Raw genomic sequence first — 26,308 nt, forward strand, 5'->3', positions numbered from 1 at the left:
CTAGTCTGTTCCCTCCAGTTTATATTCTCTTGGCAAACCATGATCCATCTACTGCTTATGTTAAGCATCTGATTGTCAGATTCGAACAAACTGAATATTCATGATGATGATTAACCATTTAGTGTCTAAAACTAAGAAAATACAATTTATCATAACAATTATTATAGGTGAGCCACGAACATCTACAAAGAGATCATTTTTGTAATAGTAGTTTTAAAAAATATTGTAAAAGAAGTAGGATCAGAAAAATTAACGGAACATAGGATCACATTTACAGATCAGCATTTTCCAGGCATTCAGCTCCTCTCTGCAAATGTGATTAAATGTTCTTTGTTTGCATTTAAATTGTCATATCAAACAGAAGACATGTTTTTGTAAAAAAGTGCTTAAATCATCTCAGAAAGACACACACAGTCACATAGGTCCCCCAGGTTAAACTAAAGGTTTTATGATTTGGGTAGGGAGGGAGTTCAAGGGATGAAAAGAGAGGGTATTGGGGACATCACAAAACTAGCCAAATAAAAGAAAAAAAAAATAAAGACTTACCTTTGTAGGATAATTTCAGCCTTGGCACATTGTTCTTCGCGTTTTGATAGTTCGCTCTTGCTGTAAGTAACACTCCCCAGAAAAGGCAGACAGTCTTCGTGAAGCAGCCCATGCTGCAGACGCGGGAGGTCCCTAGGCTGCTTCGGTCTTCCCTCCTGTATTGTGTGGCCAGAGAAGTTCCAACAATCTGAAAACTGGAGGTAACAGGTGATTTAGGTCAGTTTCATTCATAAATGCAGACAATCAAGACTTCTTCGCAACACTAACACCTCTTCTGTAACAGCCACCGAAACACAGAAACTTCAAAACCTCCAAAAAAGAAAAAGAAAAACAAAATCGAACTAGGCACCGGATAATGAGGGACAACTGTTGTGTGGAAAGGAAAAAAAAAAAAAAAAAACTAAGAGGGGCTGAGGCAGTGGTGCTTAAGAAGCAGTTCCTTTTATCTGGGCTCTTCTGATTGCCGGTGGCAGACTCTAATCCTGCTCCCTGCTTCATTCGGCTCCGGGGAAGCAGAATGAAAGGGAAACAGAGAAAGAGAGAGAGGAACCGTGAGCAGCGCGGACTTTTCCTGTACACATGTAGGGAGAGATGACACAAGATCCCACAGACAGGTTTTCCCAACACTCACTAGACTGGCTGACAATGGGAGAACAGGCGAGCTCAACCCACTCCCCTTCCCTCCTGTCACACAACACATGCAAAAAACATCTCGTGGCGATTAGAGCTGGGAGCAGAACCCTCCAGCGTGCCTGTGAAAGGCATGGAGCTATAAATTTACTTCCCAAGGCAAGCGTTGTTTTATAGCCATTTTTAGGTGCAATTTTGATTTAAAAAATCTGAATTCTGCTACCTACGTAATTTATAACTCATGCTCATTATATATTTCTGCTCCACTTGTGCATTATATGTATATGTATAGGTAAATATATGCATATGTATATATGTGTATCTGTATATCCTTTCATTAATATAACTTTAATCACTGAAGGTTTTAAAGCCTTGTTAGAAATCCTTCCCTCCTCCCTACAGGCCCACTTGGCTCCACCACCCCCTTCTCCGCCCCACTGCAATTTCAGCAGAGAAATTCCTAGTAAAGCCCATTTCAACAATCAGTTCAAGACAAATACAGGTCCACTGAGAATTATAAATAACAACAGGGTATTCTCAAAAGGATACTCAGAATTTAAAAACATCTATGGTTTTCCAGCTTCTGGAGTGCTCTGGCTAACGTTTTTAAGGCATCAGATCTCATTAATTAAAGCCACTTCCAGAGTTTTGGCTTAAAGGGCAGAGGAAGATGACGAAGTTCACAGAAGTCTCTGCTGAGTAGCAAGGACCAACATAAAGGGGTATCTCTGTCTTCCTGAGCTGATAAGGGTTACTATGTTTTCTGTATTCAGGCAGTCATATAATTGCATTAGCTCTTTCCTAGGTGTTTAAACTTCCTCTTCTTTTAATTTTTCCCAAAGTGATATTCTTGTAGGATTTTGTGTGTGTGTATGTGGAGGGGGGGGGTGAGGCATATAAAAGTTAAGAGGACAGAACTTTCACTTCTTTACTCCCCAATTTTTTCTGCCCTGCACTCTCTCTGGCCCCTACTCCAACTCTTCTTCAATAATACAAATATTTCTCAGCTGAAAGATAAGGGCGAATCTCACAATTGAAAACAAAAACACTCATTGAAAGTGGTTTAGTAGTCTTATAAAAAATGATCTGAGCATTGTCACTGCAGCTTTCATTAGACCCATAAAGAGCATCCCCTCATCTCTCTCTCTCTCTCTCTCTCTCTCTGTGTGTGTGTGTGTGTGTTTGTGTGTGTGTGTAGGTGGAGAAGGAGTAGGATGGACAGAATGAACAGGATTTAAGGTAGGAGGGAAACCGGATAACGGGCAGAGGGACTGTCTCTACTTCACTAGATTGATTCATCAAACAGACCATATTGTACTTGTCGGTTACCACAAGCCTATTGATCAGTCAGTATTGTTAAGAAAATAAAATCCAAAAATAATGTTGATTTTACTGATTCCCACACTTGTTACCCTGAGCACTTTTCACGCTCTAGGCAATGGATTAAGGCTACAAATGACAAGAGGCTTGTCTGTCTTCCATGGATTATTCTCTATAGACATTCATTCTGCAAAGGAATTTATGCCCCTCTGGGATTACTTAGAAGACTGCACTAATGAATTATCCTATTGAAATATCACAAATAATCAGTTTGAATGCTTTCAATAGTTGTAGCATTTTCATTAATACATATTTTAAATGTCTTAAAATATTTATTTTTCTCTAGCTCTTATTACCTAGAGTAAAAGGGCAAGTTTATATTAGTCAAAACTAAACAGGATAAACAAATTTAGAAATGTATCTATTTCACTAGCATAATGACTAATCCCGAAACATTTTTATGTGTTCCAGGAAAATAAAAGATTATAGGTAAAATTTAGTTAAAAGATGTTCAAAATTGACTGCACAAGGAACAAAGGCATTCTATCTGGATTTTGAACCACAAAATAAGGACAGACTTACTTCATTTTGTAAAACAAATAATTTAAATTAATGTTGAAGTTTGTAATTTGATAACATAGACACCCCCGTGTTTAGATACACACATGTAATTAAAAAACTAAAACAAAATAAAACCTTGTTATGTTTATTTATATTTGATATATTCTTACTTTCTGTTTTTTAGATGTTTGAAAGTTTAATAAATTCACATTTACATTTACTTATCTGTATAATTTTAGAAAACGTAAAAGTTATAAACTCTTTAGGTAAGCATCAAGTACTACCATATAGGTGTTTTAACCATGATTAAAAAAAAAAAGGAAAAAGAAAGTACATAACTATAAAATACTTAATAGTATTAGGAATCTCATATGATCACCTCTTTCAGTCTTTGACTTTGGTCAGAGTTAAATAAGGTCATTTTCAACTTTTCTTTTATATCACCAAAGAGGTGAGGGATAATCAAGTTTTAAGCTGTTTCTCAACAGAGAGGGATGGACCCGAATGGGTGTTTATCAGAACTTATGGAATCTGGCTGCAGAAATGACATGTAGATTTGGGTTCACCCCCCTCCCCACCCGACCCCTTCTCTCACTCAAGGAACATCATTCCTTGCTCGAAGAGTCTGTGGACTCAACCTTGACATGGTCAGGCCTGATGAATTTGTCATTTTAATCATTGATTTGACTGGATTTACTACTTCTTAAAAGTCAGAAAAAATTATATTGACCTTTTAATGTTGAATTTTATTTAAGTTAACAATGAAAATGTTATTTTGCTTCTTTCTCAAAGCAATCTCTCTACTTTCTATTACTTTTTAACCCACAGTCTACATCATGTGCTATAATTAAGTCTACTTGCAACTGAATTCCTAATATCTTCTTAAGTTTCAAATGATTAACTCCTATAACTGAGTCAAATTTGAGCAGGTGCTTAATATGATGATTACGCTGTTGTATACATTTCTGTCAAATGAATCAGTGGTTTTTAACCTCACCCCACTCCATATTGAAGTGGATTACAAAAACAGCCGTGGTTTGCTTGATTGTCTAGAGAAACAACACTTCCAGCCTCACAACAGGTTGGTTAACTCTTGCTTTTCATTAAAAAAAAAAAAAATTGTATAGTCATAGAAGATACATATTAAAGCTGTCTCTATTAGAAATGTATTTCTGACCTTTTGATTAATTGCACAAAACCAATGTGTATATACTATGTATTTAAAAGGCTTACTCTTAAATTTTGCTCTTTGTCATAAAACAAATTGGGATGACAATAAACATTGCCATTTAAAAGCAGAAATTGTTCACATTTGTGAGATAGTCTTTCAGATATTCCCCCTTGTAATAGATACTCTGACTCTTTCTGTAAATAATAGGTGAAAACATTTGCTACATACATGTATAAAAGAATATAGGAAATGTATGTATATTTTAGATGTATTTAGAAGATTTACTGTATTAAATGTACTTAAAGTTATGGCATACTTTATTAAACACCCTTGTCTCTCCCTGTAACATCACTTCACCACTGTTTTATTGTGGTTAGATAGAGGAACACCCTCAAAAAACATGTGCCAAAGAAGAAGATGACCTCCTTCAGATAAATAGCTGAGTTGAGACCTTCAAAATGAGTTACTTTATTATTTTTTCTAAGAAACATCACCAAAAAAAAAAAAAATTAAAGACAAACAAAAATATAAAACCACAATGAGGTATCACTTCACACTGGTCAAATGGCGCTCATCAAGAAAACAATGCAGAATAAGTGCTGGCAAGGATGTGGAGGAAAGGGAACCCTCCTGCACTGCTGGTGGGAATGCAGACTGGTGCAGCCTCTGTGGAAAACAGTATGGAGATTCCTCAAAAAAACTGAAAATCGAACTGCCTTTTGATCCAGCTATCCCACTTTTAGGAATATACCCCAAGGACACCATAGCACTGTTCCAGAATGAGAAATGCACCCCATGTTTATGGCAGCATTGTTCACAACAGTGAAGATCTGGAAACAGCCCAAGTGTCCGTCAGAGGACGAGTGGATTAAAAAACTTTGGTACATATATACTATGGAATACTACTCAGCCGTAAAAAATGATGACATCGGATCATTTATAATAACATGGATGGACCTTGATAACATTATACGGAGTGAAATAAGTAAACCAAAAAACACTAAGAACTATATGAATCCATACATAGATGAGACATAAAAATGAGACTCAGAGACATGGACAAGAATGTGATGGTAACGGGGGGGGGGGGTTGGGGGGTGGGAACGGGGTGAGGAAGGAGAGAGAGGGAGTGGAGGGAGGGGAGGGGCACAAAGAAAACCAGATAGAAGGTGACAGAAGACAATTTGACTTTGGGTGAGGGGTATGCAGCATATTCAAATGTCAAAATAATCTGGAGATGTTTTCTCGGAACATATGAACCCTGATTTATCAATGTCACTGCATTAAAATTAATAAAAATAAGATTAAAAAAATATCAGTGTTCTTTCCAAGATGTTGTTCAGTTGAGTTATGTAAAAACTTATATTAGCTTTATCTCACATCTGTTATTTCCTATTTTTTTTCTTCAAAGGAATGTTTCATTAGTGTATGAGAAAGGCCAATGATCAACAGAATTAAAGCAAATGGCATAGTCGAACATTTGCCCTTGCTCTAATATCTCAAGTTGGAAATCCATTTTTAATGAGGGTTTTTCTGGTACAAGTTATTTGAACTTTCTTTTTTTTTCTAAAAAAGAATTGTTTGGGTGAAAATACTCTATAGAATATCAGAAGACATCCTATTAATTGGAAAAATGAAATGGTTGATGTTTTACTCATTCTAGCCAAAGATGATAGCTATTTAAGAACGACTACAGTAGTCACTGGACACTGGGGGTGGCAGCTGAAAAGCAATATTGAAGAAATTATTAAACTTTTCATAATCTGACTGTTGTAAATGCTTTTAGTATAAGCAACATATAAAAGCGTGAGTTGAGAGGAAGCCTTGGTAAAAGGCACAGGGAATTCAATCTCCAGGGAAGCATTCACTCAACCCTTTTCCTTGCCACTCCCACACCCTCCCCCTCCCTTCATGAATCCATGAATACAAATTTCTGTAAAATAAGCTTGTTCTTCTGAACTGAATTTGTAGCAGTTAGAAAAAAAAAACCAGTTTTGTGTTTTCTCTTGTGACAGCAGTGTTCATGATATTACTTTAAGGTAAGTAGGTACTTAAAAGACTCCTACTTTTTCAAGTGAATTGAAGTAATAAATGTTAAATCAATGCAGAAAGAGACCAGACTGACCAGTCACATTGTTTTTATCTGTAGGTTTTAAGAAGAACTTAAACATTTAAGGGTTTCAAAATTATAGGGGGAGCTCTTCAGTGGTTATGTGAGGTGGATGCTTCCCTTTCATCGAGAATTTGATTCGCGGGTCTAGTAGGTGAGTTTTATTAGGGTTACTAAGTTCAAATAGGTGATGGCAGAGGGTGACTAAACAAGAGAGGTATAAAATTTTGTTTATGTTTAGTATCCATGTTGCCAAAAGTGGCTAAAATCCAGCTATAAGATCATGATTTATCATTTCTTTTGATAAATGTTTTTTTCTTGACTGCTTAAATCAATCATATGTTTCAACATTTCAAAATGTTTTAAGCATGGAATTTTTTTATTTTATTTTCCCATCTATTTAAAGAGCTAGTCACCATTTACAGCTTCTTTATTAGATCATCTGATAAGTGAATGCAGCATTCCTGAAAATTAACATATTGAAATAATAAGACATTGAAAATATGAAAATACCTGACTTTTTATTTAAGTGAGAGTGTCTCCACCTCAACTCAAATGGAACAAGAAAGTTTTCAAGTAAGACAAAAATCCCATTGTTCATACTGATCAGTACAGGATAGGCAGTGAGGAGGAAAAAATGAGGCATCCGTAGAATACAAATGAAATAAGCAAGTTGGCTGTTGAGTGTTTCAGGATATGAAGTTATTAGTTATTCACTTTTATTAAAAGCATATCACACACCTTCTAACTGAATAAAGAAATAAACAGATCTATACCAAGCAAAGTGAAAAAATTAGGCAGCATTGTTTAAAGGCTTACTTTACATCTGACTCAGGCAAAGCTGGTGCATATAGTTTGCCTTTGTTACTCACTGAAAAGAATGTTGTCCTTCAGATGTAAGTTAAATAAAATCTCTCTTATCTAAAAGCAACCCTTTCCTTTAAAAAAAATGTTTTTGAAGAATTTGCAATTGATAATGATAGGGAATAAGAATGCTGAAATCTAGAATTAAAACTCTTTAAAAGAGTTTATTATAATGGCAAAACCAACCGTTTGGTGCATGGTGACTCCAAAACTATAGTGCATTCTGCTTTTTAAGGGTACAATTTCTCCAAATTTCAGGTGTAAGGAAAAAGAGATTTAAATTATTTTCTTTCATATTCTCTATGGTCTCAAATGTTAAATATTATTTGGTCCAGTCTCTGAACCCCCATTTTTCTTTTGTGGCATGGGAGTGGGTTAGAATTATATACAAGGTTTCATTTCACTGCATTGGTTACAGGAGCAGCTGTTACCTTATGGGAGTGATTAGGGAATGGCTTGTTTATTAGTTAACAATTTTTTTTTATTATTAACAAATGATTTATGAAGAGAATTCAAGTCTTCCCCATTATTCCTCGGGGAAAATCCAAAGAATTAATCTCTTCGAAAATCAATCAACATAAATTCATTTTCTCCCTCCTGATTATTCATGGGGAAAAAAACAGCATCCAATACATCTAACCTTGACTCTTCTTAAATTACAGATCCAAGTTGAAAATGGTTTGACTTGAGGACTTAAATGACAATGTGATTATTCCCTTGCTGTTTTTTTACATGACTTTATAACTTAAAACACTTTAAAGACCCCCAATCATCTAATAGGCAGAATTTTATAGAACACATTTTGAGACAGTAAAAATAATGTTCACAATATCAAATTGTAACCTCACAGTTTTTTACTCTACTATCTCAATTAAAGAACTTTAGCAATGAACTGCAACAACTGTAAGGCTGATTATACATAAGAAAAACATTTGTTAATTTTTTGAACCTGCAGTTTTGAACAAAAATTTATTTCTTATTCTGTGTCTTTACAGGAATGCCATTTGATTTTTAAATAGAATCAGATAGTTGGATAGTGCTATTTGGACATATGAAACAATTACAGAAGATTTCAGAAGCCGTGAAACCTACTGCAATTCTGTTAAGCAAAAAACAAAGACTCTTAGAGAAATAAGAAAGCTAAATTTATGTGAATCAAGCTAAATGTGGTAATCTATTTCTTAAGCTGTCACCACAGATCTATAGGTGTGTATTACTGTATGTAACACAAATAATTTGGTCCCAGAGACGTAATTCTAAATATATTCTTTTTTACTTTCAAAACCAGTCACCTTTGAAAACATTTTACTTATATTTCTTGCATTGTTTCTTTAATGTTTACCCATTCAGTTAACAAAATTTTGAGAGGTGCCTAGGTGTCAAACATTATGGCTTGTAAAACAAATTACAAGTTTTTTGAGAATAATGATGTATATTCCTGGTAACTAATGCCAATTTATCTTTTTTTTTTTTTAACTTCCTACCACAAATCATAATATTGTAAAACTGTCTACAAAGCTTTCTGTATCTATTTTGGGCCTAGAGTACATTATTTATTTATTTTTTAAAAAATATATCTCTCCTAAAAAAAATAAGAAAATACATCTCTCCTGCTCTTTGCTTTTCATCAAAGCCTGTTTCTGCTTTCATTTATTCTAGTAATATATTCTCTATTATTATAGAAGATGCTAGATTGTCTACATATTTTGTTGGGTTACTCATGATTATAAACTATTGTATTCTACTAAAGTTAATTTGCCTATATTAAGATTTTGCTTAGGGATTCAGGATATAAGATTGCTTACTAGAAAGAAAAAGAAAAAAACCTTGCATATTTTCCAGAATTTTTCTGAGCATTCTGGGAGCTCTTTTCCCTTATAATTCGGCTAAAGTAACCATATTATAGTCCATAAAATCAAATGTTTGTTTCTCCTTCAAAGCATAGAAAATTTCATTGTTTTCTTCTAATTATTATTTTTATCTAATTATATATTTCTTTTTAAATTAAAGACCTATCTTCAGATTTTCTATAGTCTTCTTTATTATTACAGTATGTTGCTAACATAGATGTTAATAAAAATAAGCATTATACAATGTTTCCAGAAAGCAACAAGTTCTCTTTTTTTTCATTAAAATAATTCAGAATAGTGGTTATAAAACTCCCAGAAAGAAATTCACAATTCACTAAATGGAAATAATGCATGTATTATATGAGACAGGACATCTGTATTTAAATCACAAGATTACCATTTGAAGCAATCTAATTGAAATGTTTGTTTCATGGTCTAGAAATAAAATTGGCTGTTGCCCTGCTTCCCAGTGGCTGCTGTCCTATTTGACATTGCCTAATACAGGGCATCTCGGGAGTGGGTCTTCCCAGGCAGAGTTTCCACTTCGAAACACCATGGGGTTGGACACTATAATCAAAGAGATTGGTCGAGCATCAGAATTGACTATGGGGAGCCATAGTTAATATCTATCTTGTAGATATTGTTGGATAAAAATACAACATCAATTCAAAAATGCTCTTTTGGAGAAAGAAAATACAACCCCTTGAGAATACTATAGTATGCGGTAAGGTCAGGGGCCTCTGACACATCAGGGTTTTCCTAGAATCAAAGGCCCCCTGACCAGACTCAGTCCCCTCTGGTTCCCCATCTCCTTCTTTCTTCTTATCTTTATAAACTGGCTTCTCCTTCAGCACCCTGCCATCTTGGCTGCTTTTTCTCCTCAGTGCACTTCCTCCCTGCTCTCACTCTGCAAAAAACATGGCCTCCTTCTTCCTCTCTTCTTAAAACTTCCTGGAGCTAAAACCCCTCCTCCAGCACACATTAGCATAACAATGGCCCTTCCCAGGCAGGAAAGTAATTAGCCCTTTCTGGTGGGCGGTAGCCATTTTTAACAATAAAAGTGAGCAAAGAAAAATTATATTTCAGATGACGTCAGAGTAATGGCGGGGTAGGAAGCGATTCCGATAAATCTCCCCCAAAACTCAACAAGATCTTCAACCAGAAACAGAAAAACCTATACTTGGAGCCTCCAGATGCTTCGCAATACACCCAAAGGTATGGTCGAGTGAAAAATTGGCTAAATATATAACCAAACGCCGAAGGAAATAGGGAATAAGAAATGCTCCGCCTTCCTCACTAACCTAAACAGGGCGGCTTTCTCTGGTAACTGTGAATATAGAAACTGAGGCGGGCAAAGGGGGTGAATAGATCCAGGCCGCGGCACAAACGGCCGAACCAGGCTGTGGCATGGAGATCCAAGCCGAGGAAAATCTGATCCTGTGGCAACCCGAGCAATACAAGCTAACACTCGTGCCAAACCCAAACAAAGAAAGACAAGCGGGGCGGCCATTTTACCCGGTCTCCTGGTTGGTGCGCAGTTAGTGGGCGAAAGATATCTTCCTAGGCCCCGAGAGTGGGTGCCCGTGTTGCCCCACGGAGAGGAAGGGTCAGAGGCCTTGCTGTGGGCCGAGGGCAGAGTCTCTGGGCAGCCCCAGTGCCCTGGGAAAGCCACGCATGGGAGGGAGTGAGAACTAATTCCAATGGTGGAAATTTTCCGTGCTGGAAGGGGTTTCACTCAGAGGAAAACGCAGCCGGCCTCATATCCGGGTTTGCGCGTGCAGATAGTGAATGAGAGATTCCTCCGAGTGCCTCGGCAGTGCGCGCCCGTGTTATCGCACAGAGGGGCAGAGTCAGGGGCCTTTGTGTGGGCCAAAGCGGAATCTCGGGCCGCCCCAGCGCCTTGCAAAAGCCGCGCACGGGGACAGAGCGAGACTCAATTCCAACACTGCAACTTTTCCCTGCGGTTGGGGGTTTCACTCAGAGCGTGAGACTGCTGGCCGGATATCCTGGTCTGTGCGCGCAGCCAGTGAGTGAGAGTTTCCTCCAAGTGCCCCGGAAGTGGGCGCCCGCCTGTGTTACCGGACAGAGTGGCAGACAGAGCCAGAGGTCTTTGAGTGGGCGGAAAGCCCGCCTGATTATGCTAGCAGCTCTGACTGACTGAGCCTTACCCAGAGCCCTGTGCTGAGTGGAAATAGAGTGGGAAGTTGCCAGCTCTTTGAGCCTCTTACTATCCAGGCAGAGGCAGCAGCAACCCCATAGCTGGATTATCAGGCTACTAATTGAGGAAGGAAAGACTAGGAGAAAGGCTCCAGGAACACGGACTCTCTCACTGTCGGAGCCTATAAATGCTAATGAGCCTCGACTGCCAACGAGACTAAAGCACAATACATGACATTGCCATAGAGACTTATCAACTGCAAACTTCTACCTGAGTGTGCCAAAGGGGCAGAACCCGGGGTACAGAGTCACCGACCAGGAAGAGGGAGAGAAAAGAAAAAGCAAGAAGACAACCTCTCAAAATCAAGAATAATCTGCAGACTTTATAACCTATCCCATTTTATTATATTTGTTCATTTGTTTCTCTTATCTTCATTCTTGATACTTTTTTTCCTCCTCCAATTTGGCCGATTAACTCTCTGCCAGTCTCACTCTCTCCTCTCCTTGAACTATACTACCCATAAGTGTTACATCTCCCATTATCTTTTCTCTTCTCTTCCTTTCTCTCTATGAGGGTTGCACTCCAAAACCCTTAACTCTCTCTCTCTCCTTTCTTTTTTCTTCTATTAGTGGTTCCCTCTTTTTTTCTCTCTCTCTCTTTCTTTTCTCCCTCTATATTAGTTTCTTCCTTTCTCCTTTACATCTCCTCTCATTCAAACCTCAATAACAAACAAATTATCTTATCTGGGACTCAAACTTATGTTTGTGGCATTTTGGGGATTTTTTATTTCACCTTTTTAACTCACTAGCAGTGCTCCCATCCCTGGCTCTCCATTTTATCTAGTTCTTGTTCCACTAAATACAATAGTAATTTTTTAATTTGTCTCCCCATTTTTCCGTTTTCCTCTTATTCCTCTCATCATAACTCTTAGAAAACCAACACCTAAAAGCAATTAATTTTATTCTTGACCCAAATTTTTTCCTTATTTGCTTTTTGTGGGTCCATACGCTCTTTTTTTTTCTTCTTTTTTTTTTCTTTTTCTCGTTTTTCTTTTTTTTTTTTTCTTTTTTTTTTTTTTTTTGCCCCTTTATTACTTTTCCCCAATTCAGGCCCTCCATCACAGGCATTGTTTGTTATAATTCACAGTTCACCACAAGATTTTCTCAAGAAAGAGGGGAGAGGAGAGGAGAGGAAAAAAGGAGGGGGGGAATAATTTCCTTTTTAAAAAAATTTTTATTTTATTTTATTTTTCTTTATTTCATTATTAATTTTTTTAAAAAAAAACAACTATTTTCGATTTTTTATTTTTTTATTATTTTTTTAACTTTTTAATCTTTATTAAATCTCATTAATACTATCAACAAAACCACCCTCAGATGCCATTAAGGAAGAGAAAATCGAATATCATGGATACAAAAGAAAGAGAGATAACACAAGTAGATGAGGAAAAATCTATGGAGAAAAAATTTAATGTATTGGAAACCTTGGAGCTAAATGACAGAGAATTCAAGATAGAAATCCTAAAAATCCTCCGAGATATACAAGAAAACACAGAAAGGCAATTTAGGAAGCTCAGAAAACAACTCAATGAACACAAAGAATATATGTCCAAGGAAATTGAAACTATAAAAACAAATCAAACAGAGATGAAAAACTCAATTCACGAGCTGAAAAACGAAGTAACAAGCTTAGCTAATAGAACAGGTCAGATAGAAGAGAGGATTAGTGAAATAGAAGACAAGCAACTTGAGGCACAACAGAGAGAAGAAGAAAGAGACTCAAAAATTAAAAAAAAATGAGATAGCCCTACAAGAATTATCTGACTCCATCAAAAAGAATAACATAAGAATAATAGGTATATCAGAGGGAGAAGAGAGAGAAAATGGAATGGAGAACATACTCAAACAAATAATAGATGAGAACTTCCCAAGCCTGTGGAAAGAACTAAAGCCTCAAGTTCAAGAAGCAAACAGAACTCCGAGTTTTCTTAACCCCAACAAACCTACTCCAAGGCATATCATAATGAAATTGACACAAACCAACAGCAAAGAAAAAATTCTCAAGGCAGCCAGGGAATAGAAGAATACAACATATAAAGGAAGGCCCATTAGATTATCATCAGATTTCTCAGCAGAAACTCTACAAGCTAGAAGAGAGTGGACCCCAATATTTAAAGTCCTGAAAGAGAGGAACTTTCAGCCACGAATACTATACCCATCAAAGCTATCCTTCAAATATGAAGGAGAAATAAAAACATTCACAGATACAGAAAAGATGAGGGAATTTATCATCAGAAAACCCCCACTCCAGGAATTACTAAAGGGGGTTCTCCAATCAGATACAAAGAACAAAAAAAAAAAAAAACAGAGCCACAAGTAAAAGCTCCAAGAAGAACAAAATAAAACCAAATTTAAACTGTGACAACAACAAAAAGAAAGAGGGGGAGAAGATGGAGATTAACAGTAGCAAAAAACGATGAAGTGCAAAAGTACTCACAAAATAGTTCGCTACAATGAACAGGGGAGGGACCCTTTTCATTACTCAAAGGTAACCACCATTGAAAAAAACACCACAGAAGCACATGAGATAAAAAAGATAGCAACAGAGGAAAGATGTATGGAATACAACCAAATAAAAACAAAAGATAGAAAAACAAAAGAGAAGGATCAAACAAGACACAAAACTAACAGAAAGCAAGATATAAAATGGCAATAGGGAACTCACAAGTATCAATAATTACATTAAATGTAAATGGATTAAACTCACCAATAAAAAGGCACAGAGTAGCAGAATGGATTAAAAAAGAAAATCCAACTGTATGCTGCCTACAGGAAACTCATCTAAGTAACAAGGATAAAAACAAATTCAAAGTGAAAGGCTGGAAAACAATACTCCAAGCAAATAACATCCAAAAAAAAGCAGGCGTAGCAATACTCATATCGGATAATGCTGACTACAAGACAGGAAAAGTACTCAGAGACAAAAATGGCCATTTCATAATGGCTAAGGGGACACTGAATCAAGAAGACATAACAATTCTTAATATATATGCAACAAACCAAGGAGCACCAAAATATATAAGACAGCTACTTATTGATCTTAAAACAAAAACTGACAAAAACACAATCATACTTGGAGACCTCAATACACCGCTGACGGCTCTAGATCGGTCATCCAAACAGAGAATCAACAAAGACATAGTGGCCTTAAACAAAACACTAGAGCACCTGGATATGATAGACATCTACAGGACATTTCATCCCAAAGTGACTGAGTATACATTTTTCTCCAGTGTACATGGATCATTCTCAAGAATTGACCATATGTTGGGCCACAAAAACAACATCAGCAAATTCAGAAAAATTGAAGTTGTACCAAGCATATTTTCTGATCATAAAGCCTTGAAACTAGAATTCAACTGCAAAAAAGAGGAAAAAAATCCCACAAAAATGTGGAAACTAAACAACATACTTTTAAAAAATGAATGGGTCAAAGAAGAAATAAGTGCAGAGATCAAAAGATATATACAGACTAATGAAAATGACAATACGACATATCAGAATCTATGGGATGCAGCAAAAGCAGTGATAAGAGGGAAGTTCATATCACTTCAGGCATATATGAACAAACAAGAGAGAGCCCAAGTGAACCACTTAACTTCACACCTTAAGGAACTAGAAAAAGAAGAACAAAGAAAACCGAAAACCAGCCGAAGAAAGGAGATAATAAAAATCAGAGCAGAAAGAAATGAATTAGAGAACAGAAAAACTATAGAAAAAATTAATAGAACAAGGAGCTGGTTCTTTGAAAAGATCAACAAAATTGATAAACCCTTGGCAAGACTTACCAAGGAAAAAAGAGAAAGAACTCATATAAACAAAATCCAAAATGAAAGAGGAGAAATCACCACGGACACCGTAGATATACAAAGAATTATTGTAGAATACTATGAAAAACTTTATGCCACTAAATTCAACAACCTAGAAGAAATGGATAAATTCCTAGAACAATTCAACCTTCCTAGACTGAGTCAAGAAGAAGCAGAAAGCCTAAACAGACCTATCAGTAGAGAAGAAATAAAAAAACCCATTAAAAACCTCCCCAAAAATAAAAGTCCAGGCCCTGACTGCTATACAAGCGAATTTTATCAAACATTCAAAGAAGACTTGGTTCCTATTCTACTCAAAGTCTTCCAAAAAATTGAAGAAGATGCAATACTTCCAAACACATTTTATGAGGCCAACATAACCCTCATACCAAAACCAGGCAAGGAGGGCACAAAAAAAGAAAAGTACAGAGCAATATCTCTAATGAATACAGATGCTAAAATACTAAACAAAGTACTAGCAAATCGAATACAACAACATATTAAAAAAACAATACATCATGATCAAGTGGGATTCATCCCAGAATCTCAAGGATGGTTCAACATACGTAAAATGGTTAACGTAATACACCATATCAACAAAACAAAGAACAAAAACCACATGATCTTGTCAATAGACACAGAAAAGGCTTTTGATAAAATACAACACAATTTTATGTTTAAGACTCTCAACAAAATGGGTATAGAAGGAAAATATCTCAACATGATAAAGGCCATATATGATAAACCATCAGCTAACATCATATTAAATGGCACTAAACTGAAGGCTTTCCCCCTTAAATCAGGAACAAGACAGGGTTGTCCACTCTCTCCACTCTTATTTAATGTGGTACTAGAGGTTCTAGCCAGAGCAATCAGACAAGACAAAGAAATAAAAGGCATCCATATCGGAAAAGAAGAAGTAAAGGTATCACTTTTTGCAGATGATATGATCCTATACATCGAAAACCCCAAAGAATCCACAAAAAGACTACTAGAAACAATAAACCAATACAGTAAGGTCGCAGGATACAAAATTAACATACAGAAGTCAATAGCCTTTCTATATGCCAACAATGAAACAACTGAGAAGGAACTCAAAAGAATAATCCCCTTCACGATTGCAACAAAAAAAATAAAATACTTAGGAGTAAACATAACAAAGAATGTAAAGGACTTATATAATGAAAACTATAAACCATTGTTAAGGGAAATCGAAAAAGATATAATGAGATGGAAGAATATACCTTGTTCTTGGCTAGGAAGAATAAATATAATCAAGATGGCTATATTACCCAAAGCAATATACAAATTTAATGCAATTCCCATCAAACTTCCAATGACGTTTTTTAAAGAAATAGAGCAAAAAATCATCAGATTTATATGGAACTATAAAAAACCCCGAATAGCCAAAGCAATCCTAAAGAAAAAGAATGAAGCTGGGGGCATTACAATACCTGACTTCAAACTATATTATAGGGCCACGACAATCAAAACAGCATGGTATTGGCAGAAAAATAGACAATCAGACCAATGGAACAGAATAGAAAGTCCAGAAATAAAACCACATATATATAGTCAAATAATTTTTGATAAAGGGGCCAACAACACACAATGGAGAAAAGAAAGCCTCTTCAATAAATGGTGCTGGGAAAACTGGAAAGCCACATGCAAAAGAATGAAACTGGACTACAGTCTCTCCCCTGTACAAAAATTAACTCAAAATGGATCAAAGATCTAAACATAAGACCTGAAACAATTAAGTACATAGAAGAAGACATAGGTACTAAACTCATGGACCTGGGCTTTAAAGAGCATTTTATGAATTTGACTCCAATGGCAAGAGAAGTGAAGGTAAAAATTAATGAATGGGACTACATCAGACTAAGAAGTTTTTGCTCAGCAAGAGAAACTGATAACAAAATAAACAGAAAGCCAACTAAATGGGAAATGATATTTTCAAACAACAGCTCAGATAAGGGCCTAATATCCAAAATATACAAAGAACTCATAAAACTCAACAACAAACAAACAAACAATCCAATAAAAAAATGGGAAGAGGATATGAATAGACACTTCTCCCAGGAAGAAATACAAATGGCCAACAGATATATGAAAAGATGCTCATCTTCTTTAGCTATTAGAGAAATGCAAATCAAAACGGCAATGAGATACCACCTCACATCTGTTCGATTAACTGTTATTAGCAAGACAGGTAATAGCAAATGTTGGAGAGGCTTGGAGAAAAAGGAACCCTCATACACTGTTGGTGGGAATGTAAAGTAGTACAACCATTATGGAAAAAAGTATGGTGGTTCCTCAAAAAAACTGAAAATAGAATTACCTTATGACCCAGCAATCCCTCTACTGGGTATATATCCCCAAAACTCAGAAACATTGATACGTAAAGACACATGCAGCCCCATGTTTATTGCAGCATTGTTCACAGTGGCCAGGACATGGAAACAACCAAAAAGCCCATCAATAGATGACTGGATAAAGAAGATGTGACACATATACACTATGGAATACTACTCAGCCTTAAGAAATGATGACATCGGAACATTTACAGCAAAATGGTGGGACCTTGATAACATGATACGAAGCGAAATAAGTAAATCAGAAAAAACCAGGAACTGTATTATTCCATACGTAGGTGGGACATAATAGTGAAACTAAGAGACATTGATAAGAGTGTGGTGGTTACGGGGGGGAGGGGGGAATGGGAGAGGGAAAGGGGGTGGGGAGGGGCACAAAGAAAACAAGATAGAAGGTGACAGAGGACAATCTGACTTTGGGTGGTGGGTATGCAACATAATTGAATGACAAGATAACCTGGACTTGTTATCTTTGAATATATGTATCCTGATTTATTGATGTCACCCCATTAAAAAAATAAAATTATTAAAAAATAAATAAATAAAATTAAAAAAAAAAAAAAAAGAAAAGTGAGCAAAATCAAAGAACACAAATTTTACAAACTTATTTGCCCAACATATGCATATAAAAGTTGGATGAAAATGAAAAAAGAATGCTCTAGGTTGCTATTCATTTTATAGGTTGAAAAGTTGTCTTTTAAGTATGTCATGTTAAATTTTTATTCACCAGAGTTACATATCAAGTGAAGGAGGTTTAATCGTGACAAATATCTAAATTAAATTATGAAGAGTAGAGAAGGCAGTAGCAAGCAGAAAAATCATGGCTTAGACAAAGGAACCTGAGGTTTCTTTCACTAATAGCCCTGTGACTGTAGTTAGCTTCCAATTAAAGGAGAGCAGCATTTCACTTGTTAACAAATGCTGGTCATTCAGTTGGCCAGATGTGGATTTGAAGTCTTCCAGCTTTCACAGCTTGGACAGTATAGAAAGAAATGATCTTTTATGGTAAATCAAGCTTTAAATTAGTAGAGGACCCATTACCAGCACCAAATTCTCAACATGCAAGAAGTTTTTAATAATCTAAGTTGCAGGCTTCATGAGTTAGTATTCATGATTCAGAGCAAATTATTTTCCCAGATAAGTGTTATACTTAACTTTAGGAAGCAGAGAAGTTTAGGTCAACAGGTGAAACACCTGTACAACTATTATGGGAATATCTCCTGCTACTATTTATATTTTAATTCATTACATCTCATAGGTCAATAGCACTCTTTAGTATTTTAACTCTTCAACAAGTTTTGTTTCATGCTGCTTTCAGAACACTAGGGACTCTTGATTGGATGGTAAATAAGTTAATTTTCCATCCTAGTGGAATGTTTTACTCTAATAGTTTCAACAGGAACATTTCCCCTTTGCCTTTATTACCACCGTTAAAATACACTGGCTACACTATGATAATGATTAATATTACACAACTATCATTAAACAGGTTCTCAAATTTACAGATAGATACCCACAAAATGTCATTAAGATTCACAAAATGCATTGTGAATATCTTAATTCACAAAACGAGTCAATTTTTGTATTTACTTTCCATAATAAATGCCAGTTGTTAAAACATAACAAAGTATAAAAATATAATTGCCACAATCTGAATAGAATTACACTTTCTGTTTTTGCCTAAGTATCAGTCCATGACAAAATTTTCTAGGTTTATTGGCAATAAGTAATGGGATAGGTTACATTGATTTTTAAAGAAAGAATCATGTTTTATAAACATACAAAAAATTTAAAAAGTTCATTATGTTGTTCTCCCTCAAAAATGCTGTGTTTTAAATATAGTTAGCAGCATTTTCAAATATGAATTGAATAAATGGTAAAGCCACTTAGTCTCCTACTACATGGAGTATGTCAGAAAGTGTTTCAAATGTCACTAATTATTTTATAGGAATAATCATGTTGTAGCTTTAAACAAACTTCAGCTTTAGTGTACTTTAAGACCAGAGTGCTAGGATGAAAATAAAGACCCCTCTGCTGAAATAGAGATGATTGAGTTACATTTAACAAGATGCAGGACGTGGCACTCCCGCTATCTAACAGTGGTGGGCTGTTTGCCACCCAGCGGCTAGATCAGATTTCTTTTGCCTCATACAATTTCATAAAAATTACATGATTGACACTAAAGCGTTCTTCCCATCCTGATTTATTTAACTGTTATATTTTTGCAATACATTTATGTTAAAAGTATTAGAAAAGAAAGAGAAATAAACCAGCAGTCTTACTTTGGTCATTTTGAGTTTAGTTTGTTCTGCAAACAAGATGGCCTTTATTCTAAATGTTTTCCCTAATTGTTATTTTTAATTTTTTTGTGTTTTCATTAAATGGACTTTGTGATATTTTCCATACTTCTTTCAACTAAAAAATGAGTGATTGGATAATGTAAAAAAATGGGTAATATATCTTTTTCTATCTATATGTTATAGTAAATATAATATAACAGTAAGAATTGCTTGCCTAGTTCATTCTCTGTAATTTCGTTTTTCCCTTCTTCATATTTAAATCCCTACAAATTTTTGTAAAATAATAACTGTAGTTACACCAATACTTATTTTGCATTATAAACTAAATCTTTACACATATGTATTGTGTTTGGGGCATGTCTTATGAATTCATTTTGTCAGTAAAATGTGCATATTATGAATGTACTCGTCGTTAGTACTGCTTTAATTACAGGATATCTTCAATGGTGAGTCTCACATGGACTGTTTCCTGTGAAGTTCCTAGTGCAACTCCTTTTACACAATGGGTCCTCAATAAATGCAAGGAATGACTTCCTGACTATTGTCATGGTTCCTGGGAGATGCAGGACAAGGTTGGCAGCAAGAGACAAAGCTGGCTGTCAAAACTCTTATATTGAGATGAACAGAAAAAAATACGAGTTGAAAGAAATCTGTAGGTTTTCAAAAGAACTCTGTTCATTCTGTCAAAACCCGATTCGAAGAATTTCACATATTCCTGAATCTATGGAGATTGGTTTGAAAAACAAATACTGAAATTCAAAACCCTGGTCAATAACCATTTGCTTACTTAAAAAAGAAAAAAGAAATTAATTGTGCTTTAAAAACGATGTTTAACTAAAGGAATTATGATGTTCCAGTTTAGAATATATAGAAAAGTATTTTGTAGTAGGGTGATGAAATATACTTAAATAATAGAATTTCATTAGGTATGGATTTGACATAAATGAATTTCATTTGCCCAGTTCTCTGACCCATAAGCTAAATATCAGGTGTTACAACATTTAAGAGCTAAATCTTCTTCCTGTGTAAGTAGGTGTGGGAACAATGTGTCACCCTTTTCCTAGGAGGTTGGTGGGGCTATTGGCAGGGGAGGCACATTTCCCTCCAAATGCTAAGAACATGCTATAAGAGAAAAAGGCTCTATATATAATGAGGAGCTTAAAACAGTACGACAATGGGCAGTTTGAAATCAAGTTAATTCCTTCTCTCCCAAGCTTATAAAGCATTAAGTTTTACATAGTTTATAAATGCATACATATTATATATATATGCATGCATCTGTGTGTATAAGTACATACACCATATATGTACCCATTAATTTAACAAACATTTATTGAACTTCTGTGTCTGGCATTGTGCTAAAATTGTAAGGATTCCAAGACAAGTGAACACATGCCTCACCATCAAGGATTTGCAATTGAGTTGAAGAGGAAATGTAAGATGAAACTGAGAAGGAGTATATACCAACAAGCTTCTAGATGCCATGCAATTATAAACTTTAAAATGTAGACAAATATAATTACTCCATCTTTTTAAAGTATATAGCTAGGCTGAGGTAGTTTTCAATAATGTGTAATATTTTTCTTCTCTCTGGAAACCATACAAACTCATGTATGATTTTTGGCATTTTATGTACAATTGAAACAGTTGACTTTGACTCACTTCCGTATTCTGAAAAGTCACTCTCAGATTTCAGTCTTGGAAAAAGTGATAAAGTATATTTTCAGAAATCAGTTTCTTAGGATATAGAAAACTGCAGGTTTCTGATTACTGCATTGTAAATGGGTGTAAAGGTAAATACCTTCACCTGAGTCTCATTACAAGAAATGGATACTATGTATATTTAATGCTCTTAAATGATGTTCAACATCTAAATAGCATGTTGTTCTACCTCTAATGGACTAGTGGCCTGCACATACCTTGATTCAATTATATATTTCAATATAATTATTTTGTTGTAACTAATACTTGCATTTAATTTTGTTCTTCTGAGTGTTTTATTTCATGTTTACTGGGGAGGAAATGCCATTTTTTTATTTTGTTAGATATACCTGAAAAGAATCTGTAATTAAACTGCAAAACAGAGTTGAAGTTGAACATTCTGTAACAGTTTCTCATCGATTCTATTAATTTTAGAGATGAGGCTTTCACACTCCTTCGTAGTCCAAGTATAAATGACAACAAAAATATTTCATTTCTTAACTACTCCTGTAGTGGTGTCTGTGCATGCAGGCTCATGTTTGATTTCAAACACAGGCATTACATTTTAAGAACTAAGTAGACAGTATAGTGTGCTAAGAGAAACCCAACCTGAGTCCTATTTTCAGCTTGAGTACAAACCAGGTACATTTTATTAGATAATTAATTTGGGATTTGGAGGCCTAATAGACTTCAATAAATAAGTTAGCTGGCCTAGATATATTCTACTTGTGGTTCTTTCTGGTGCCCAAAGTACTGTATTCAAAAGTGTATTTCCAAACCATAGTTTGAAATTTACCATTTAAAATATTAACAATATTTAATTATTTTAGTTAGAAATAAGAATGTAATATGCTCCATATAAAATTATAATTTTAGTTGGGTAATAAAATATAAAAACATATTCTATAACACTCTTATTAAAACATTTGAAATATCTATGTTTGCCACAATATCAAAATATTAATTTATTAAGTAAAATATATTTTAAATATTTCTCTATCCTAGTCTCTGAAGTAGAAATTTGGGGTTAAAAATCTAATTACATGGCTCTGATGTTAAATGCAGTTGGCACGATGCAGAAGGATTTGGCTGAAATGAAGGTTTCTGGAGTGTTTACTACTTCTGTCATTTTAGGAACTAAAGTTAAATGTCTGCCTCAGAGAGGGTTAATAGAGATTATAATACTTATGTTCAATTAACAGTCTTCTTATTCAGTTACACAATAATATGCATTTGATAGAAAAGAAACAATACTACTAATGACCATTTTACTTCAACTTATTTTGATTGATATTTAGCAATCATGTTGAGATGCTAAACTAATTGCTACTGGGAAGAAAAAAAAACGAATAAGATGTGATCTTGCCCTTGAGGAGGTCCTGATTTAATAAGGGAAAAGTTACATTAAAAAAAAATACAAACACAGTATACTAATTGCTCAGCTTGCACAGATGATCAGCATTTAGCCCATGAGGATTTTAGAGAGGCTTCCTGTGGGAGATGGTGGCTGAGCTGGGTCTTAAATGATGAGTAAGAGCAGGTGAAGAAAGATGAGGCGGTCATTCCAGGGCTTCAACCAAAGTACAAAGCCACAAAATAGGAGCGCATATGTGAGTGTAGGAAATTGGAGCAATTTTGCTATTAACAGGGTGTCAATGCAAAGAGGAGAGGAGGGAGAAATCAGCAGGGGCCAAATCAAAATGTTTCTATGTAGACATGCTTGTAATTCTAATATGGGTAGTGAAAAGACACAGAAGAACTTTAAAGAGGAGAAAGCCATATGTAGATTTGCATTTGAGATAAATGAGACTGGTTGCAGTGTGAGAGATATAATTACTAGCAACAAGCATGAAGACAGAAAGGCCAGGTAAGCTTCTATTACAACAATCTAGACCTGAAGTGACAAAGCACTGAAACATGGCAGTAGGTTACTGTTGTTGGGCAAATAAGTTTGTAATATTTGTGTTATTTGATTTTGCTCACTTTTATTGTTAAAAATGGCCACTGCTCACATGATGCTGCTGCCACGTGACACTGCTAATTACCTTCATGCAAGGGAAGGGGCTTAGTTATGTTAATGTGTTTTGGAGGAGGGGCTTTCATGCCAAAAGATTTAAGAGAAAGAGACCACATTATTGCTGAGGAGGCAGGCAGAGAAGATGGCGGGGTGCTGAAGGAGAAGCCAGTTTGTGCAGAGTTTGTGCAGAGAGAAGGAGATGGGGAGCAAAGGTGAATAAGGCTGGGGGGCCTTTGATTCTAGGATAACCAAGAGAAGGTCAGTGGCTTTTGGAGCCCTGAATGGAAAGAAAAGTGTTTTCCTGCAGTATGTAATTACTCACCCAGTGGTGCGAAGCTAGAATAAAAGATGGCTCACTAGTTTTTGGCTCCGCTGTTTCCAAATCTAATTGGAACCTGCACCTGTGGCCGTGGTCCCTGGCCTTACAACTATATTTTCCCATGTATAAGATGCTCACATGTGTAAGACACACCTTAACTTTGGGGCCAAAATTTGAAAAAAAAATGTATTACATAAAGTTATTGAACCTAAGTTTTATTCACCATAATTTTATTCACCATAAAATTCATACAACTTTTCATCACTTTCAAAACTTCCATCCATTAGCTTGTCCTCATCTGTGTTGATGATGAATCACTGTCTTCAACAATTAGAACAAAAACAAGCATGAAAATGCAAGTAAAAAAATCTACCACCACTGCATAAGACACACCTAGTTTTTAGACACCAAATTTTTTGAAAAACGGTGCGTCTTATACATGGGGAAATACGGGTATGAAAAGGAGAGAGAAATCACAGGAGGGAAAGACAAAGGAGGCAGGCTAGTCCTGATGAAAGATTTGATAGAGAGAAGGATGGAAAAATAGGATTTTAAGACATTTCTCATGCTGTTATTACAATATGGCAAATATTGTATTGTAAGTTGTATAATTATTTACAATAAATTTTATGCTTATGACACAGATGATTAGAGCCATTGATTGATACTGGCAAGGAAAGAAGAGGAGCAGATATGCCTGAAAAAGAGAAGGGATTTCAGTTGTGAATTTATTGGTTATTTGAATAAATTACTTAGTTCATAGTTTAGGTATACATTAGCAGTTTGATAAATTAGGTTAAAGCTCAAATACTGTAGACACAATTGGGGTATATGTGGGAATTAAATTCAATGCAGAGAAAGAAAAGCAGGCTGAGGACAGAACTCCGGGTGACAGTAAGGAGCTGGAGGGCCCCCCACAAGAGAATGAGACAAATAGCCAGGGAAAGACAGGAAAGTAATGCTGTGGGTGTCCAGATAGAAACATTTAAGAAGGTCAGCCATATGAGGGAAAGAGATTGTGGAAATTAGGCAATACAAGTTCTATTTGAAATTGCGGGATGAAAATCATGTCTACACCGTACAAGACCTGAGTGTGTGGTAGGAATAGATGCCAATTTGCAGTGAGTTTCAGGAAGACCAACTATAAGAGAAATAAATACTAACAATTAGCTAATTTTTGATTAATCAGCTCTCTTTACCATAATAGAATTTTGAATTCACAATAAAAATGGAAATATTTACTATGAAATTGGAAATTATTTAGAACATGTAACAATTTTTATTATTATTACTACATTGGGGAAAATAATTCTCTTTTCTTGAAAATGATTTTGTTTTTCCATTTTCCCTTGTGTTGTTTTATAGAATCTTCATAGAAATTGATTCATGGATCACAATGTAATACTATACCCTTAGCTTTTATTGTAGGTTGATATAACAAATGATCTTTTGAAGAATACTCTTCTAACACTTGCAAAAATACTATTTGTTATACTAGTCAGTATCTCAAATAATTTTACACATGACAAATTCCTCCCAGAATTTAGTGCCAGGAAAAGTTTTTCTATAAAAAGAACTGATATACTTCTTTTAATCAGTAAACAGAAACATTTTTTCTTTTACCTTCAGTTGATGAGAGTTTAAAATGAAATTTAATGCTCACATTGAAGAAACCAGCTTTTCCAGTTCCTACCTGATTTCTGCAGAGTTCCTTTTCTTTTATGAATTTTCTTATTCTACATAATTTTAATCATGCCTGTATGTTCAAATGTATATCTGTTAACTGAAGTCCTCTTCAAATGGTATTAGAATAAGAAGTGTAATTAACAAGAAAAATAAGATAGTAATGATAGTAATCAGTATTTGGTCAGCTTTTTATTTCACTTTTGCTTCCTTTTTTTGGAAAGTCACTTTTTCCTTTCACACAATTCTATGCTTGTATTGGTTGAAGACTTACTTATTTTGGGTATTATTTTAATTTAAAATGTTTTATAATTTTTTTATTTATTATATTTTTCTCTTTTTATACCCGTAGTACTAAGGAAAGAGACATAATAGAATTTAATTCTGGTTTGAAAACCATTAACTATTAATTTATTATGCTTACATTTACTGTTTAAATATATAATCCTGAGCCCTCTGCCAATAATACAAATATCAGTAGTGATATTTCTTTCATTTATCTTCATTTAGAACATTTTGAGTTTGTTACCTAGTTTGAACTGATTTTACAACACTCTCTTCCAATAGTAAGCATACTTTATGTGTGTGTGCTGCCCTTGGCATCATTTTTTCTGAACAGAATTTCCTAAGAATAGTGTGAAGAGTGGCAGGTGGAAATAAAAGAATGCAGATTACACCCAAAGTTATGGAGCATTTATGGTTTGAGTATAGGTATGAGAATTTTAGAAGGAGATTTGATATCAGAACTAAGAAAAGCTGCTTTTTTATTTTCTTAATAAGAAATACCAAAATATTCTAATTAGTTATGTCCCTTCTCATTCTTCATGACCTGTCT

The 26,308-nt window shown here is 35.1% G+C and overlaps 1 protein-coding gene across 2 annotated transcripts in view; it reads right to left on the bottom strand.

Moving 5' to 3' along the window:
* The window catches only part of SEMA3A (semaphorin 3A), a 612,798-nt gene that overhangs the window by 250,879 nt on the left and 335,611 nt on the right, over positions 1-26,308 (bottom strand). Inside the window, exons 1-2 of one of the 2 annotated variants that reach the window (XM_066353929.1) lie at positions 1,178-1,228; positions 547-740 (exon numbers count right to left, since the gene is read on the bottom strand). In XM_066353929.1, the coding sequence (XP_066210026.1) occupies positions 547-658 (112 nt within the window). In that variant the 5' untranslated portion in view covers positions 659-740; positions 1,178-1,228. Of the gene's footprint in view, positions 1-546; positions 741-1,177; positions 1,229-26,308 lie in introns of those variants that run through there. The other variant, XM_066353930.1, reaches the window with a different exon arrangement.

The sequence above is a fragment of the Saccopteryx leptura genome, chromosome 12, assembly GCF_036850995.1.
Source record: "Saccopteryx leptura isolate mSacLep1 chromosome 12, mSacLep1_pri_phased_curated, whole genome shotgun sequence".
NCBI lineage: Eukaryota > Metazoa > Chordata > Mammalia > Chiroptera > Emballonuridae > Saccopteryx > Saccopteryx leptura.